At 42.2% G+C, this 14,618-nt stretch overlaps 1 protein-coding gene across 3 annotated transcripts in view; it reads right to left on the bottom strand.

Moving 5' to 3' along the window:
- Positions 1-14,618, bottom strand: part of ttll7 (tubulin tyrosine ligase-like family, member 7) — a 71,933-nt gene that overhangs the window by 41,394 nt on the left and 15,921 nt on the right. For all 3 annotated transcript variants that reach the window (XM_061033655.1, XM_061033654.1, XM_061033657.1), the window contains exons 7-9: positions 13,400-13,616; positions 10,012-10,176; positions 6,695-6,853 (exon numbers count right to left, since the gene is read on the bottom strand). In XM_061033655.1, coding sequence (XP_060889638.1) covers positions 6,695-6,853; positions 10,012-10,176; positions 13,400-13,616 — 541 coding nt within the window. The remainder of the gene's footprint in view (positions 1-6,694; positions 6,854-10,011; positions 10,177-13,399; positions 13,617-14,618) is intronic.

Genomic DNA, 14,618 nt, shown 5'->3' with positions numbered 1-14,618 from the left:
CTCAGTTTATCCTGCGCTTCAACAAGAACTTTGATTCCAACATCGTTCAACAATTCATTATTATCGTTTCAATTACGGATCGTCCACACAAAATCCTTACAATGATTATATGACCAACTCATAGTTATAAATGTAGTGGGCATGTAACAGTAGCGCTTGTGGCCTCTGCTGTGTCATACCGACCTTAATAACACAGCAGCAGCAATGGATCAACAACAATCAGCTGCTTTTTTTTTCCACAACAAATTGCTTCCTCCCATCAACATCTATTCTCTGTGTGGAATACTCGTCAAACAAGTGCAAGGGCTGCTTGTGATTAATCGGTTCAGAAAAACGACCCCCTCTTATTATTCCTGGCAGAGAGTAAACAACCGCTGCTTTGACAAGCCGCCCATTCTGCCCCGCACACTCAAGGGTATCGGCACAGTTCAACCGCTGTCAGAATGGAGTGTTTGTTGCCGTACAATGGTGGAACGAAAAAAGGGAAGCAGGGAGGGAGAGCACGAGTAGCAGAGTGACAGAAAGACAGACAGCTGGCCGCCATGTTAAGTCGCTCTCTTGTTTCAGCCGTCTTATCAATCACTGTTTTGTTCTTTTTGTGGCGTTTTTAGTGGACCAGTCTGACACGGGGGAAACTCTAGCTGAGCATGCTGAGCTGCTGGTAAAGGTCCTAGGAGTGAGCAGCTCGACGCGTAGCTTAGCCACCAGGAAGTCTGACCTGTGTGACTGGCAGGCAGGGTGCAGGGAGTGTCTATTTTTAAATATCTTTTTTCATCTTCTTTCAAAGGCACACACAGATAAAATCAGACACAGCCACAGAAAGCAAATGGTGCGTTTTAGTTTTTTGAGGAGTTCCAAAAAGAAAAAAAGAAAAAACCTATGAAATGAACATAGTTATGCTGTCGCACACAAAAAAGAAAGCTTATTCAAGCCTAAAAACTTTAAAACATGGAAAAGTGTATCAACAAAATACACCTAAGGTCCCAAACTGTCAGTCTTAAATGTGCAAGGGTATAAATCTTCTTTTACAGTCCCTCGCACACACAGCAGTTCCATATGTCAGTCATAAACATGCAATATAAATCTTCTCTCTCAATCACGCACGCACCCAAAATACAGACACATACAAACAGTGGCTGGTGCTGCCATACACGCCACATGATAAATGACTAAATGTTGGGGTGTGTTTTCAACTGCCCCACATACGAGGCCTGTGCGCTCCTAATTTGATACTTATTCCATGAAATAGTCATGTTGGGGGAAAATGGATGTGGATAGAGACAGACAGTCCCATACATCATTGTAATTATTCTTTAATAAACCTCTTATAAGCCAAACTGTGGCTCGTAGGTAACTACTGCCACCTAGGGTTTACAACAAGAAAGACACCCCATCAGAGCTGAGGACGAGATCCATGGACATTTAAATAAGAATGAATCCTTCTAAGTGCCAGATTAAGATTAATAAAAGGTTAAAAAAAAAAGGGGGAACGAAAGCTACAAGAGAGACCCTGAGAGATAACTGGGAATATCAAACAGTTTGTATTCTCCTCTTTCATTTTTCAGCCTACAAAAATTCAATCATGAGGGGATGAGATGTATTTGGAGAGCACAGGTAGCAAGTAAATTCCTCCCTAATCACCATGAATACATAATAATGTTCCACCTGGCTGTTGTAGGAGTTAAAAAAAACTTTATAGAAAATATCTAGAAGGCAGGCTGACCTCTAAATCCTTCTTCTAAAACTCTAAAGCTATACAATTATTTAAAAAACATATTCTAATTCTGCACCGATGAAATAGAAAAGTGTGACGCTATGTTTAGTCCACACATGACATTCATAGTATTTTCAGAAGTCATATTTCACTTGGTGTGTGCTGGGGATGTTGGGGGGGGGGACAAAATGACACATTGTTTGTGTGTATCGGGGAATCTGTTTATACTTGCCAGCACAGATTACTTCGAACAAACACCCCCCCAACACAAACACACACAAACACAAACACACATATACACTTGCGCTCGGAGGAAAGGTCTGGATTATGTTGGCTCTGAGGAACGGACAGGGAAATCAAACTCATCTTGAAACAATCGGTGATGTAAAACAGAAAGGGAGGAAAGTTGTAAGAAGGGGGCTAAGGGAGGGGAGAGGAGAAAAGGTTTAAGAATCAGCGCCCTTGGGGGAGCAGTCCAGCTGCAGTCTGTTGGTCTGTTGTCGTAATGCCTATTCACACACACACACACACACACACACGCACACACACACAAACACATTGAGACACAAACAATCCCGTGCCACGGTTGACCTAACCATGCCTGCCTCATTAGCTGCCAATCACTCTGTACAACTCGTCCAGGAGGGACATAAAGAGGGAAAGAGATGGATGAGGACATGCTAGTTAGATTGCAGCCATCAATAATCAAGCTGCCTATGCTCCTGTGAAAGTTGGCACCTTAACTGAACAGTCACAAGTTAAGCACCATAAAAGTGGGCAAACATGACTTCCTCCTCTTTTTTTTTTTTTTTTTTTTCTATCTGGAATGGTCTGTTTATGTGTTTTCAGCAGGACTTTCCATGCCTCTTCAACTGGATAAAAAGATGGGCTGTGGGTTGGAGTTGGTTTGGTGTGCAGTAGACCAGCCAACTACACACACACACACACACACACACACACACACACACACACACACACACACACACACACACACACACACACACACACACACACACACACACACACACACACACACACACACACACACACACACACACACACACACACACACTACAGAGGACAATCCCCTTGAGGGACAAAGACTGTACATCCAGACACACAAACACACACACAGGGAGTAGCAAACACCCGCGGTTGCATGCAGAAGCTTTCATAGAGCACATGTATTTATAGTGCAGAAGAACACACATACAGTACCTACAGTATGTATGCAGCCATCAAACATACACACAACACAAATCAAGTGTAGATTCACACACTACCTCCGGTTCCTTTACTAACACAAATGAGAGCCCTCACACGCAGACCCTAACAAGCAGGCCGAACAGCCTTTGAGCTGCCTGCAGCCTGACACTGCAGAGACAGCTTCACACGCACCAGGCAGGTTTCTAATTATGCATGCTCACTACAAACACTTGTTTCTTTTAATTTAGAGTTCACCAGCTGGAGATCTTTTTCTTTCCCGGTGCATGTGGGCAACTCAAACAACAAAATCAATTGAGAGCCTGTAATGAGGCCGAGTTATATCCACTCGTCCTTGTGTTGGAGTGCATGGACACCAATCAGGATGTTATGAGTACAATAAATACCAGGTTCTATACCAGGATCTGAGTTAAGTATAAGGGGCTGTTGCATTGTAAGAGTAGGTTTTTATAATCTCCCTGTCCTCGCTCATCACCCACCAGACCTCTTGTAATATTCTATCCCTTTTTCTTCACTTGGTTTGTAGTTGTTTGTCGTACTGGCTTATAGCACAGAGGCCCTGGAAAAACTCGAAAAAGGTGCAGAATGCAAATGTCCTATTGCTATAATCTGCAGTCGGGTGAAGGCACTCCTCATGACTCAAACTAGACTAGACTAGAGATGTAGATGTGTGGGATACAATTTTTTCTTAGGATCAAAACATCCTTACATAATTTATGAGAAAATTCTATGTCACCAGGCAGTACCTGAGCCAAATTAAAAAATAAAAGTATGCAGTTCGGCATTGAGAATGGTGTCTTTTGAGTCTCTCATTTGTGTCTTTTTTGCTTCCAAAGATGAAGAAAACTTTCTGAAACTCTTGAAGCCAAAGCCCTGGTCCTGACAATACACACCACAGTCTAAGGAGACTGTGTGTGTCTGTGTGTGTGTGAGAAGATGTATTGTGAGTGTGTGTGTTAGGCGCAGATCATGGCTCAATGAAACGCCTTCCCTATACGAGACACAGATGCCGTCTGGGCTGGCTTAATGAAAGTGAACGTCTTGGGTTACACCATTTGAGCAAGTGTGTGTGCATGTGTGTCCTCCTATGTAGTGCTGATGTTTTGAATGTCAATAGGAGGTAAAACTTGTGTTGAAAACCCTGCTGAATTAAGATAAGCATCGCACAAAAGCCTGTCTCTCTCTTTGTACCTTCTCTTCTCCCCTTTCTATACTTGGTCCGAGCACAAAGCGTCCGATTGATGCCTAGCCTCGGTTTGAGAAGCATCACACCTGCCTTCTCTGTTTTCACCCCTGTGACAAGCCATTTAGCAGGTGTGTGCTGAACCGCAGGTTTGTTCTCTTAAGTATCTGTATTTGTTATCAGTTTTATTTGCAATGATTTCTCTTTGTGCTTGTCCGCTTACAAAGAGCCGGTGTATTCTGTCTTGCACAGAGGCTTTTTTTGCGATAGTAAGATAGAGGCGAACTTATCGTCTAATCATGGGAATTTGGTGTTGCACTATTGTCAAAAGAGAAACCTTGTCAAAAGAGAAAGAAACAGTTTTTTTTATTGCAGATGAGTAATTTAAGGATGTGAGGTGTAATCATGTTCCTTTTTCTGAGCAAGCCTCCTACACCCACTCAGGAAAGGGCAGACAAAAATACAAACACAATAGGGCAGGACAAATGTCATTTGACAGTCTTATATAAGATACCAGCTCGCTTTCAGGTGTCTGACTGGCTTTGAGTTTACACAGGTTGAACTTTCATTTCCTGGCTGCGAGTTTGCATGTCCGACAACGAACTGTGACGTTTTAAAGAGTAAGAGAGGAAGACAGTGTCGGAACACCAGTGTGGGTAAAGCAACCAACACGGCGGGGCGAGTGTAATTCACAGTGACACCGACAAGGAAACCTGAGAGGTGAAGTCCACAAATGCAAAACAAACCTGCGAGACCTAGATTGTGTTTTCCGCTCCTGGGGAAGGGGTGACAGAAGTAAGAAATAAAAAATGGTGAAATGGAGTGAAATAGATTTAATTTACCACACAATGTTGCAAAGTGATCTGCTGAAAAATTTAATTTGGACCTAAGGGCTTGCCATGGGGTACCGATTGTGGCAGCCAGCCTTTGGGCCTGACTGCGCGTTGTGTCCCTCCTGAATAGGAATGAAGTCGACGTCACTTAAAAGCGGTAATAAAGTTATTTTCAGGCTTGACAGCGTACGCAGTGAGGATTTAAGAAGGGGCCTCTGCTTGCAACTATCCCCTGACTAATCAGTTGAATTTTGGAAATAAATGATTGTTGCTGTAAATGTTGCGTGAAAGAGATGCAGGCTTCTGTGTAAGCGTGTGTGTGTGTGTGTGTGTGCATGGACATGTGTTCCGTATGCGTGGGATGTTAATTGATGAGAGTTATAGAGAGCTGCTGGTAGCACAGGGGGGATCATTACTGCTGGAGTGGAACAACTGCATTCACGGCTGTTTGCCACGTCTCATACACATTTCTGCACACATTTGCGTGCACAATCACTCAATGCGCACACACGCGGTCACAGTGCACCAGCAGTCAAAAGGAAAGTCATCCCTTTGCTCTCTCTTGTACATCTTTTTGTCATATTATTCAACTGCTCAGCCAAACTGAAAGACTCAGGTAGAGTAATTATGACACCCTAATTCCACAATGACTGTTCTGAAAACACTAACTTTAGGATATCTAACTTTTTTTTTCAAATCAGAGTCTTTTGGAAATCACAAGATTTGTCTTGGTATGGGAGGGGGGGGGGGGGGGGGGGGGGGGGGGGGTTGTTGGGGGGGTGCAGCCACTTTGGGTTAAAGAATCTAGGTCATGCTGTAACTGACTGGCTGACATCAGAATGGTGAGACAGAAATCCTGGAGTGGACTCTGAACTCCTCTCCATCTCCTGAATGACTGATAGTTAACACACTGACACTGACACTGAGGGAATTAAAGGGTGGGTGTTTCGAGAGCCAACCTGCCGTCCTGGGCTATATTTAACTACCTTGCATGTATGTGTGTGTTTGTGTGTGTACTCACACGAGGAAGGGTCATCTTTGTCTAATCATATATGCTGCCATGTATGCAGAGTTGCAGACATTTCAATTTGTATGCGTGGCTGTGTATGAATGCACACATGCATGTAATTGTGTGTATGTTTGTGGTTGTGAGTCTGTCCTTGTGTGCCGAGGTGCATGAATACATACTCGAGACTATGTGGGAGTTTCTCTGTGTTTCTGTGCACCAGGGGACGAGAGCGTGTAAGCAAAATCAGCGGGTGTTTATGCTTTCTGTCAGTGTCGGGCAATGTCTCCCTCTCTCCTGCCGATGCCACAATACTTCAGTTTAGGAGCTTCTGTCACTTTAGAAGCAGCACAGACAGGTGAGACTCCACAGAGTGCAGTGCTGCTTTTTCTCTGACAAACATACAAATACTTACCCTAAAAAAGGGTTAGGGTTATCACAGAATATTCTCCTACTGTATTTTTTTTTTCCATAATGTTTCGCTATTTAAAAACAATGATTGGAATAATTGAAAAACATTTTTGTGCTGTACGTGAATGTATACATTCCAATAACTAAATTAAACTGTGCCTTTGACTAATGGAGTAAATACACATTTGTTTGTAATGAAATTTGAAAAAAATGAGCATTGTTTTAAAAAGGCGAGAAAAAATGAAAACACACTTTTTAAAACACAAGTTCAACACACACACATACACCAACACATGCACGCAGACACACGTTCAGACTTGTACCTCCAGTAGCCAGGGTTTGAGTTTGCGGTCCAGAATGATGTCGAAGCCTAGGACCTCAAAGCAGACGCTGTCGCTCCCTGGTGGCTGGCCGGGGCGACACATGCGGTAGGCATGCAGCACATGGGGCTCAGCCACTATTAATGTCTTCACAACCAGCTCCTGGCAGGACACACACACACACACAAATACAAAGAGAGAGATCACCATCTGAGCTGACAAAGAGAACACACACTTTGACCCTTTTTTGGTTTGTTTCATCTATCCTGCATAGCCGACGGCTGCAATTTTTAGCAGCAGATTAAAGTTCCTCTTTAATTGAAAATTGTCCAATTAGTAGTCCCAGTTTAGTTGCAGGTTAAAACTGCAGCAAAAAAACGTGAAACTGTAAATCAGGGACAAAACTCTGAAAATGTGGGTCACATCAAACATAGAATAAAAGACCTGTGACCCCAAAACAGTCCTTCTGCTTTATTATTTAAAGTAGTAGGACTGCAATCCAAAATGTCCCCAAAGTCTTCTGTGTCTTGAGATATCGTTTCAGTTTAAAAGCCAAGGAGAAACAGAGAGTGTTACTGGCACATTTCAAACACAACAATGTTTTCGGTGGTCCATCTGTGTGGCTTGTGGCTCCCAGCCTGTGGTCACATTGTGTGTGTGTGTGTGTGTGTGTGTGTGTGTGTGTGAGTGTGTGTGTGTGTGTGTGTGTGCTTGCTCGTCTGTTTGCTGCTTACTACCTGCCTGCCTACTCCAACTGTGCAACTGGGGTAAACATGCTCACTCTGACAAACACAGAAATACACACTCTGCCCAAAGCTTCCACTCACCCTTCCAGCCCCACACAGTGCTGCTGGCCTGCAGTTGCCCAGTCCAATCTGACTGCTGGGGGCAGGAGGGGGGCATTGTGTTCTGGCCCTGGCCTGATAAGGCCTCAGCCCCCCCCCATGCCCTTTTCTATCTGTCTGTCCCTCACACACCTCCGTCCATCTGTCCATCCATCCACCCGTGTGACCCACAGGCTGCTCAGCACAAACACCTGCTCCCGCTTCCACCGTTCATGCCACAAGTCCCTCGTACTAAGGTGTGTGTTTGTGTTAATGTCCCTTCCCCCATTACCTCTCTGCTTATCCCGAGCCTCCATCCCTGGCCTCTGCAGAGTACCGTATAGCTGTGAGCCTTTCGTCTTCAACCAATTCGATAAGCCTCTTATTATTATTTTTTAGCCTCACCTGCATTATTACTCATTTGTTTTGTCATTCTAGCTATTTCACTCATTACATCTCTGCTTTAAAAGCATCATTTTTCTTTGTGTCTTATTTTAAGGATTTCTTGGTGGCTTGTGATGTTTGCAACTAACTCTATGCTCCTGGGTTCATTGACAGTGAGACAAACTAAAAAAGATATTTAGACTGCAAATAGGTTAAAAGTTAATTGTGGTGTAATCAGACTAAGACAAACTAAACTGAGTGAAGAAGATACATCTAAGGCATTATCTTAACATGAGCATGCATTTATTATATTTTATTCAGCTGCTATAAATGAATGCACAAACACTCTTCAAAATTATTTTTTTGAAACGCTTCATTATAATAGTGTTAATCTACTTTGCTAAGAGATATTCACTTGCTTCAATGTATCATTCCATATGGTTTGAAAAATCTTCATTGTTTCCAGATGTAAAAAAAGAAACGCAGCACTGTTGTCACTTGAATGGTGGTCCAACACGAGAGTGAATGGGTTCTAACTGTTTCATTTTACTGACTGTACCACACACTTCCTCTGACACACACACACACTCAGCACAAAGCTTCCCCTTCCCGGTCAAGCCCCACATAGTGCTGCTGTTTGCAGAGTCCTGTCTGCACACTAGGTGCAGGAGAGGAGTGTGATGGCCCTGGACTACATAACTAGCCCATTTGTAGTCAGAAGCTGCTCTCAAAATTACACCCACAGAAAAAAGCTCAGGTCAAACCTTGGACACTTTAAAGCGCATCAATAATACCTCAATATGAAAGACATGTCAGTGTTTCTCATGAAAAAACAAACTTGGTATTTTTAACCCCTTCAGGCAATCTTTTTAGCAAACAAACTCTCTGACTCTCTGGCAGTAAACGTTGGCGGGAAAAGTCAGGGCAGCCTGCTAGGTCTGCATGGGAACAAAATGTAAGAGGAGAGATGAAAAGAGAAAAAATGAGAGGAGGACAGGCAGAGAGCAAAAGAAATACAGAGTTGAAACAAAAACCCAGTGTGTGAGTGCGAACGGACAGCACTAACACCACCAAGTGATGAAACTTATGAAGAAAGAGCAGAGAAGAAAATGGTGAGAGAGCAAGAGAGGAAAGAGGACTGCCTGGCTGAGTCAGAAGTCTACACTCTGGTGTGTCAGTGTGGGACAAGGAAGATGAGAGAAAAAGACGAAGAAGTGAGGAGAACTGAAGAAGGAAAAAGAAACTAGGACTTTCACACCTAGAAATAATGTAACACATGGAGAGATTGCACAAGATTGATGAGAGGAGGTGTAAGGAAAAGAAACACTAACTAAACAAGAACATTAAACTGGCAACAATACCTACAACGGCCTCAAAAGGAACTTTGTTTAACATTCACATAGGAAAAGTGAAAGCTGATGGACAGAAGAAAGCAAAGATTGACTTGAAGAGAGTTAATAACCAATAGGATTTGATTTTGAGAGTGAACACTGCTAGCCTGAAATAAGAGTGTAAAATAGGCATTGAGGGACTATACAAACTTAAAGACTAAAGGCCAAGAATGAAATAGAAAAGACCATAAACCGAAGACAGTAGAAAAGACAGGATTAAAATAAAGAGAAGAGGGGCATATAATCCAATGGATAGGTCTGAAAAGTGGGTACAAAAGAAGATATATGAAACAGGTCCAGGAAGTAAATGTGTCATCCAAAAAGAAAAGAAAATGAACTAGGTAAAGGTGTTTGTATGAGTTGAGAGTGGTGCCAGAAAGACAGAGCTCACCCTCCAGGAATGATGTTTTTTTTACTGAGCTCTTCCTGGAGCTAAACAAAGCTCTGAAGCTCTCTGAATTACTGTCATAACAAATCATATCAAACTTTGCTGTCCCGCTTGCGTGCTATGTGCGATGTGTGTTGCCTAGTGGCAAAAGAATGTGTATATCTATGAGCGCACACTTACAGCGTGCTCTCAGGATGTATGCATGCGTTGTTTGTGTTTGCGGTGAGTTTTGTTATCACAGGGCACATCCTTGGTTTTGTACACATCCGCCACACATATGTCCGTGTGTCTGTGTTTTGTGTGTGTGTGTGTTCAGGTGGACTTCCTACGTACCGAGACGTCTCCCCAGAACTTGGACACGTCGTAGTCGTTGATGCGGAGAAACTCAGTGAACCAGCTGATGGACCTCTTGCTGCCTTTGTCCACCGTCTCGTCTCGCTCAAAGTTCTCGTTGTGTTTGTTGACCGAGTAGTTGGTCAGATGCATGTAAAGCTGGCTCTGCGGACACAAAAGGGAGAAATGGTTGATTTTAATCAATTAAAATTACCTTTACACAGCTGTCTTCGTCTAATCTTATCAAATTTAATTTAATTTGATAGCAGTGCAACAGCTAGCTCTCATGTAGAAACATAGTTCTGACCAATAAAGCCACAAAAGTAGAGACTAGAGACTGATTATAACCATCATCTAAATGACAAAACAAAACAAGCTTAAAAGAAGGATTATTCCAATGTATTTATAAATCAATCAAATTTATTCATAAAGCACATTTAAAAACAGCAACAGCTGGGGCGCCAGTTGCCTAGTGATTAATTTGCGCGCCCCATACACAGAGGCAACAGTCCTCAAAGCAGGCGCCGGGCAGCGCGTGCTCGAATCCGACCTGTGGCACCTGTGCCGCATGTCATTCCCCACTCTCTCTCTCCATGATAACGACTCTATTAATCACTGTCCTCTCCAGTAAAGGCATAAAAATCCCCAAGAAATCATCTTTAAAGAAGAAAAAAAACAACAACACTGCTGCTGTCCAAAGTGCTGTTTATGGAACAATGTAGTATAACAATTACATTATTGGAAAATACTTCAAATCTAGGGACAATTTGACCAGATGTGGTGCTTGAGTGGTAGGCCTGTGATGTATTTGTAAAGAAGTCAACTTAATTTCTAAGCTCTGACAACATTAAAAACTGATTTTCTCAGCAACAGCAGATCATATTTTCACCAGATGGCATGCTTTGTTTGTTGTTGGATACTAATCATGTTCTTCTTCTTACCCCTGATTTCCTTTATTTAATGAGCAGATAAAGAATTGCCACTGAAGCTAAAAGTTGGCACTGCCATAGTGAATGCTTTTTCAATACATAGTGTATTTAATGAAACAGCTTATGGTACCTTTGGCTTTGCTGTGAAGAGTAATTACACCTTTGACGGTGACGATTATCAACTCTGCTAAGAACACCCCTTACAGATGTTCATGCTTTTATCCCCACAGAGCAAATAACTATTCTGTAATGTAAGCGTTTTCTTTAAAGTTATGAGGGTTGACAGGAATAAAGGAAAAAAGTCTTAGCTGGCAATGTAGTCTCCTGTCATCACCACATGGTGTGTGTTAAAATGCAAAGAACATCTCACTGTTCTGTGTGGGAATAATCAGTTCTTAAGTGGTGCTTTAATTATATTTAGTGATAATTAGAGATAGGGGTGCAGAAATGACAAAAACATTTCTAATCGATTACTCTTCCCGCTGTTAAAGCGAGTACTCGAGTAATCGTTTTGTAGTTCTTTTTTTTCTGTGATTCTTTTCCCCCACTATTCTCGCCCCCAACTATGACGCGATGCCGACTGTATCTATTGATTAATTTGAATCTTCAGGATTTTAATGATTGTTAGTAATAGGCCTTTGTATTAACTTTCAAATATGAAATTTCTTACGTCAACAGGCAGCAAACCTCAAATAAAAATTCACACAGACGTATCTTATGACCGTTTTCACACTTTATTATGATTAGAGCAGTGAGTGTGGTGAGCGGACGTGCAGACATCAATTCACACTCATCACACGTTGCAGCTGTTTTGACAGCAACATTCTGTTAACAGAGACTACAGTCTGCAGTGTAGAGCACACTTTACTCTGGTAAATGAAGTTACAATAGAACAGGTGAACAATTTAAGTGTCTGTCTGTTTCATCTTTCTCCTCTGTGTGTAATGACACACTCACTCAATCTCGCTCGTCCGTACGTTGGGAGCTATTTCTCCCTATAAGGTTGTTCCGTTTTGTAGTTATTAAAAGAATAATCATCTAAAATTCCAAAATATAGGAAAACATCTAGTTATGCTGCTCTGTCCTGGATGATCAAACGTCATTGGTTTGGCGGAGTAAAGCGGTAATCGTAAAGTGAAAGTCCTTCTTTTTCTGTGGACTAAAAAGACAATTTGAACTGAACTTTCGTAGATCATATTGCATATTTCGTTTGTTTGGGACTTTTTGTTCATTGTGAATTCATAGGGGGGTTAATTAAAGGGATATTTTTGTTAGGGTAGCAGCGTATGGATCAACAACGGACGCGTTTCAGCACAGAGCCTTTATCAGCGCTTTGTTTGTCATCTATTTCCTTTTTGCGCTCGTGCACCTGAAGTTTTATTTCTGTTTGAATGGGCTCCTTTTTTTTCTGTTTTGAATTAGGCCTATCCTAGAACCCACAATGCAACAAGAAACATTTACAAAAATGTGGACTACAAAACGATTATCGATTACATTTTTTTTGCAACCGATTATTATTTAATGAACTTTGCACCACTAATGAGAGAAACAGCAGAACAAGTTCACACTCGTAGAAGAGCACATAACGCCCACGGATTCAATCATAGTGCCTCAATGGCCTCATTGAATGGTTGACTATAGCTATTGTTTAACCCTTGATGTTTCTCTTTGAACACTATTGCTCACATTTGGACACAATACATCCTTGTCCTTAACCTACATGGTAATAACACTGTGGCTGCAGGCCACTCCAGCCTCTGATATCTGTCTGGCAGCCACTCTCTGTGGGATTGAACATCCATCTCGATGGCATGACTCACTCCATCAAGTGTCACAGACTGGTAAGACAATACACACAGGATAGGAGGGATCCATCTTGTCCGTGTGTGTGTGTGTGTGTGTGTGTGTGTGTGTGTGTGTGTGTGTGTGTGTGTGTGTGTGTGTGTGTGTGTGTGTGTGTGTGTGTGTGTTCATATTGTAGATAACATCATGCTTGATAGGAAGCTGCATTTGTGTGTGTGTGTGTGTGTGTGTGTGTGTGTGTGTGTCATCAGCAGACTGTGCTTCAGCAGGTGCAAAACCTCAAGGCAAATATGAGTGGTTTGATATTACAGGAGACATCTGGCATGCGGACGTTTACACTCAGCTGTGTGCATACAGTCTGCCTGCACACAGCTCAGTGTGTGTGTGTGTGTGTGTGTGTGTGTGTGAGTGTGTGTGTGTGTGTGTGTGTGTGTGTGTGTGTGTGTGTGCGTGTGTGTGTGTGTGTGTGTGTGTGTGTGTCTAATGAGTACTGGATTACTTGCCTGTCCCTATTACTGTTATATCTACATGTTATTTTTGTAGAAGTTTGTCCTGCCATTCCATTTTATGTTTAGCTTCTGTGAAACACTCTGTCACTGTGGTTTGAAAAAGACTTTAAATGATTAGTACTGGTGTTATAAATGTCTTTTACTCACCAGGTTAGCCTCACTGGGTGCATGGTACTTCTCTGTGCCCATGCGAACCAGGCCGTCGTTGTAAAGGAAGATGCGAAGAGGGTCACATGAAGTGACCAGGATGTAGATGCGCAGGTCGAACTTGTAACCCTCCATCAAGAAAGGCTTGTCAAGATACTCCTGAACGATAAAGTGCTCCTGGGCTGGCAGCTTCTCACAATTACGTATAAGCGAGATCCTGCAACGACAGAAATTTTATTAATCCTCGGGGGGGAAATTGGGGTGTCGTCATGACATAACAAAATATGGCATAGTAAAGACAAAAAAGATAATTAGAAAAATGATAGATGGGACCATAGCAGGGACCATGAACATGACTGATGACGTTGGCACTGCCTCAGAAGTGTTGAAGAAAAAAAATTGAACCAAACAGTACACAGATTTTATGGATTTCAAGGTAATATTTCATTTCAAAGTCATGTGAAAAAGTTGGGGACATATTTCCGGGGTGCTACATCTGCTTCTTCTGGTGATTCTTCCAGACTTCAAACGCTGATATTAACTTTACTCTGCTTACATTTTAAATTCAAAGAATAAAAAAAATCAGTGTTCCTAATAGATAATGCATGCGATAAGGGGAAGATAATATGTCTTTATGAGTCTCAAATTATATAAAAGCTGAAGACATCAAGCAATTTTCAGTAAAGGGGTCGAAGCCATATTGCCCAGAGAGCATTCATGTGACCCTAAATTCCTACAGAACCTTCACTGAAAACACATGTAAAACTAAGACAAGCTGTTTGGCTCTGAGGGAATTTTAACATTTCAAAGCTGTAGTTCCTCTGTTCTTTAGCCGCCCATCTAAATAAACCTGTTGAAAAATAAACCTACAAAAAAAAAAATTGGACAGGTAAAACACAGATGCTGGTTTGTCTGAGAAAACCCCACACAGCATCTGGAGAACGTTTGTGATTTTCTAAAGCCAAACTCCACTCATCAAATGTTGTAGCATGCTCTTTTAGCTGTGAGCAGGTTAATAGGAGCAGACATTGTGCTCAGGTTCCACCCTGACTCTAATTCATTTGCTATAGTCTCATGTCACTGGCACTCAGACCTTATAGTATGCAGACCACTGCTAGCTGGACCAAAAGAATGAGTTGTGTTAGTCTCTGTGCATCCATGTGGCTGGGCACAGAAGGGTGAGGGGCAATCATTTAAAAAGTTTGTGAATGTGAATGTG

Source organism: Labrus mixtus, chromosome 3 (assembly GCF_963584025.1).
Source record: "Labrus mixtus chromosome 3, fLabMix1.1, whole genome shotgun sequence".
NCBI classification, from domain to species: Eukaryota; Metazoa; Chordata; class Actinopteri; order Labriformes; family Labridae; genus Labrus; species Labrus mixtus.
The sequence above is the reverse complement of the archived record's forward strand: the minus strand, read 5'-3'. Positions and strand labels throughout refer to the sequence as shown.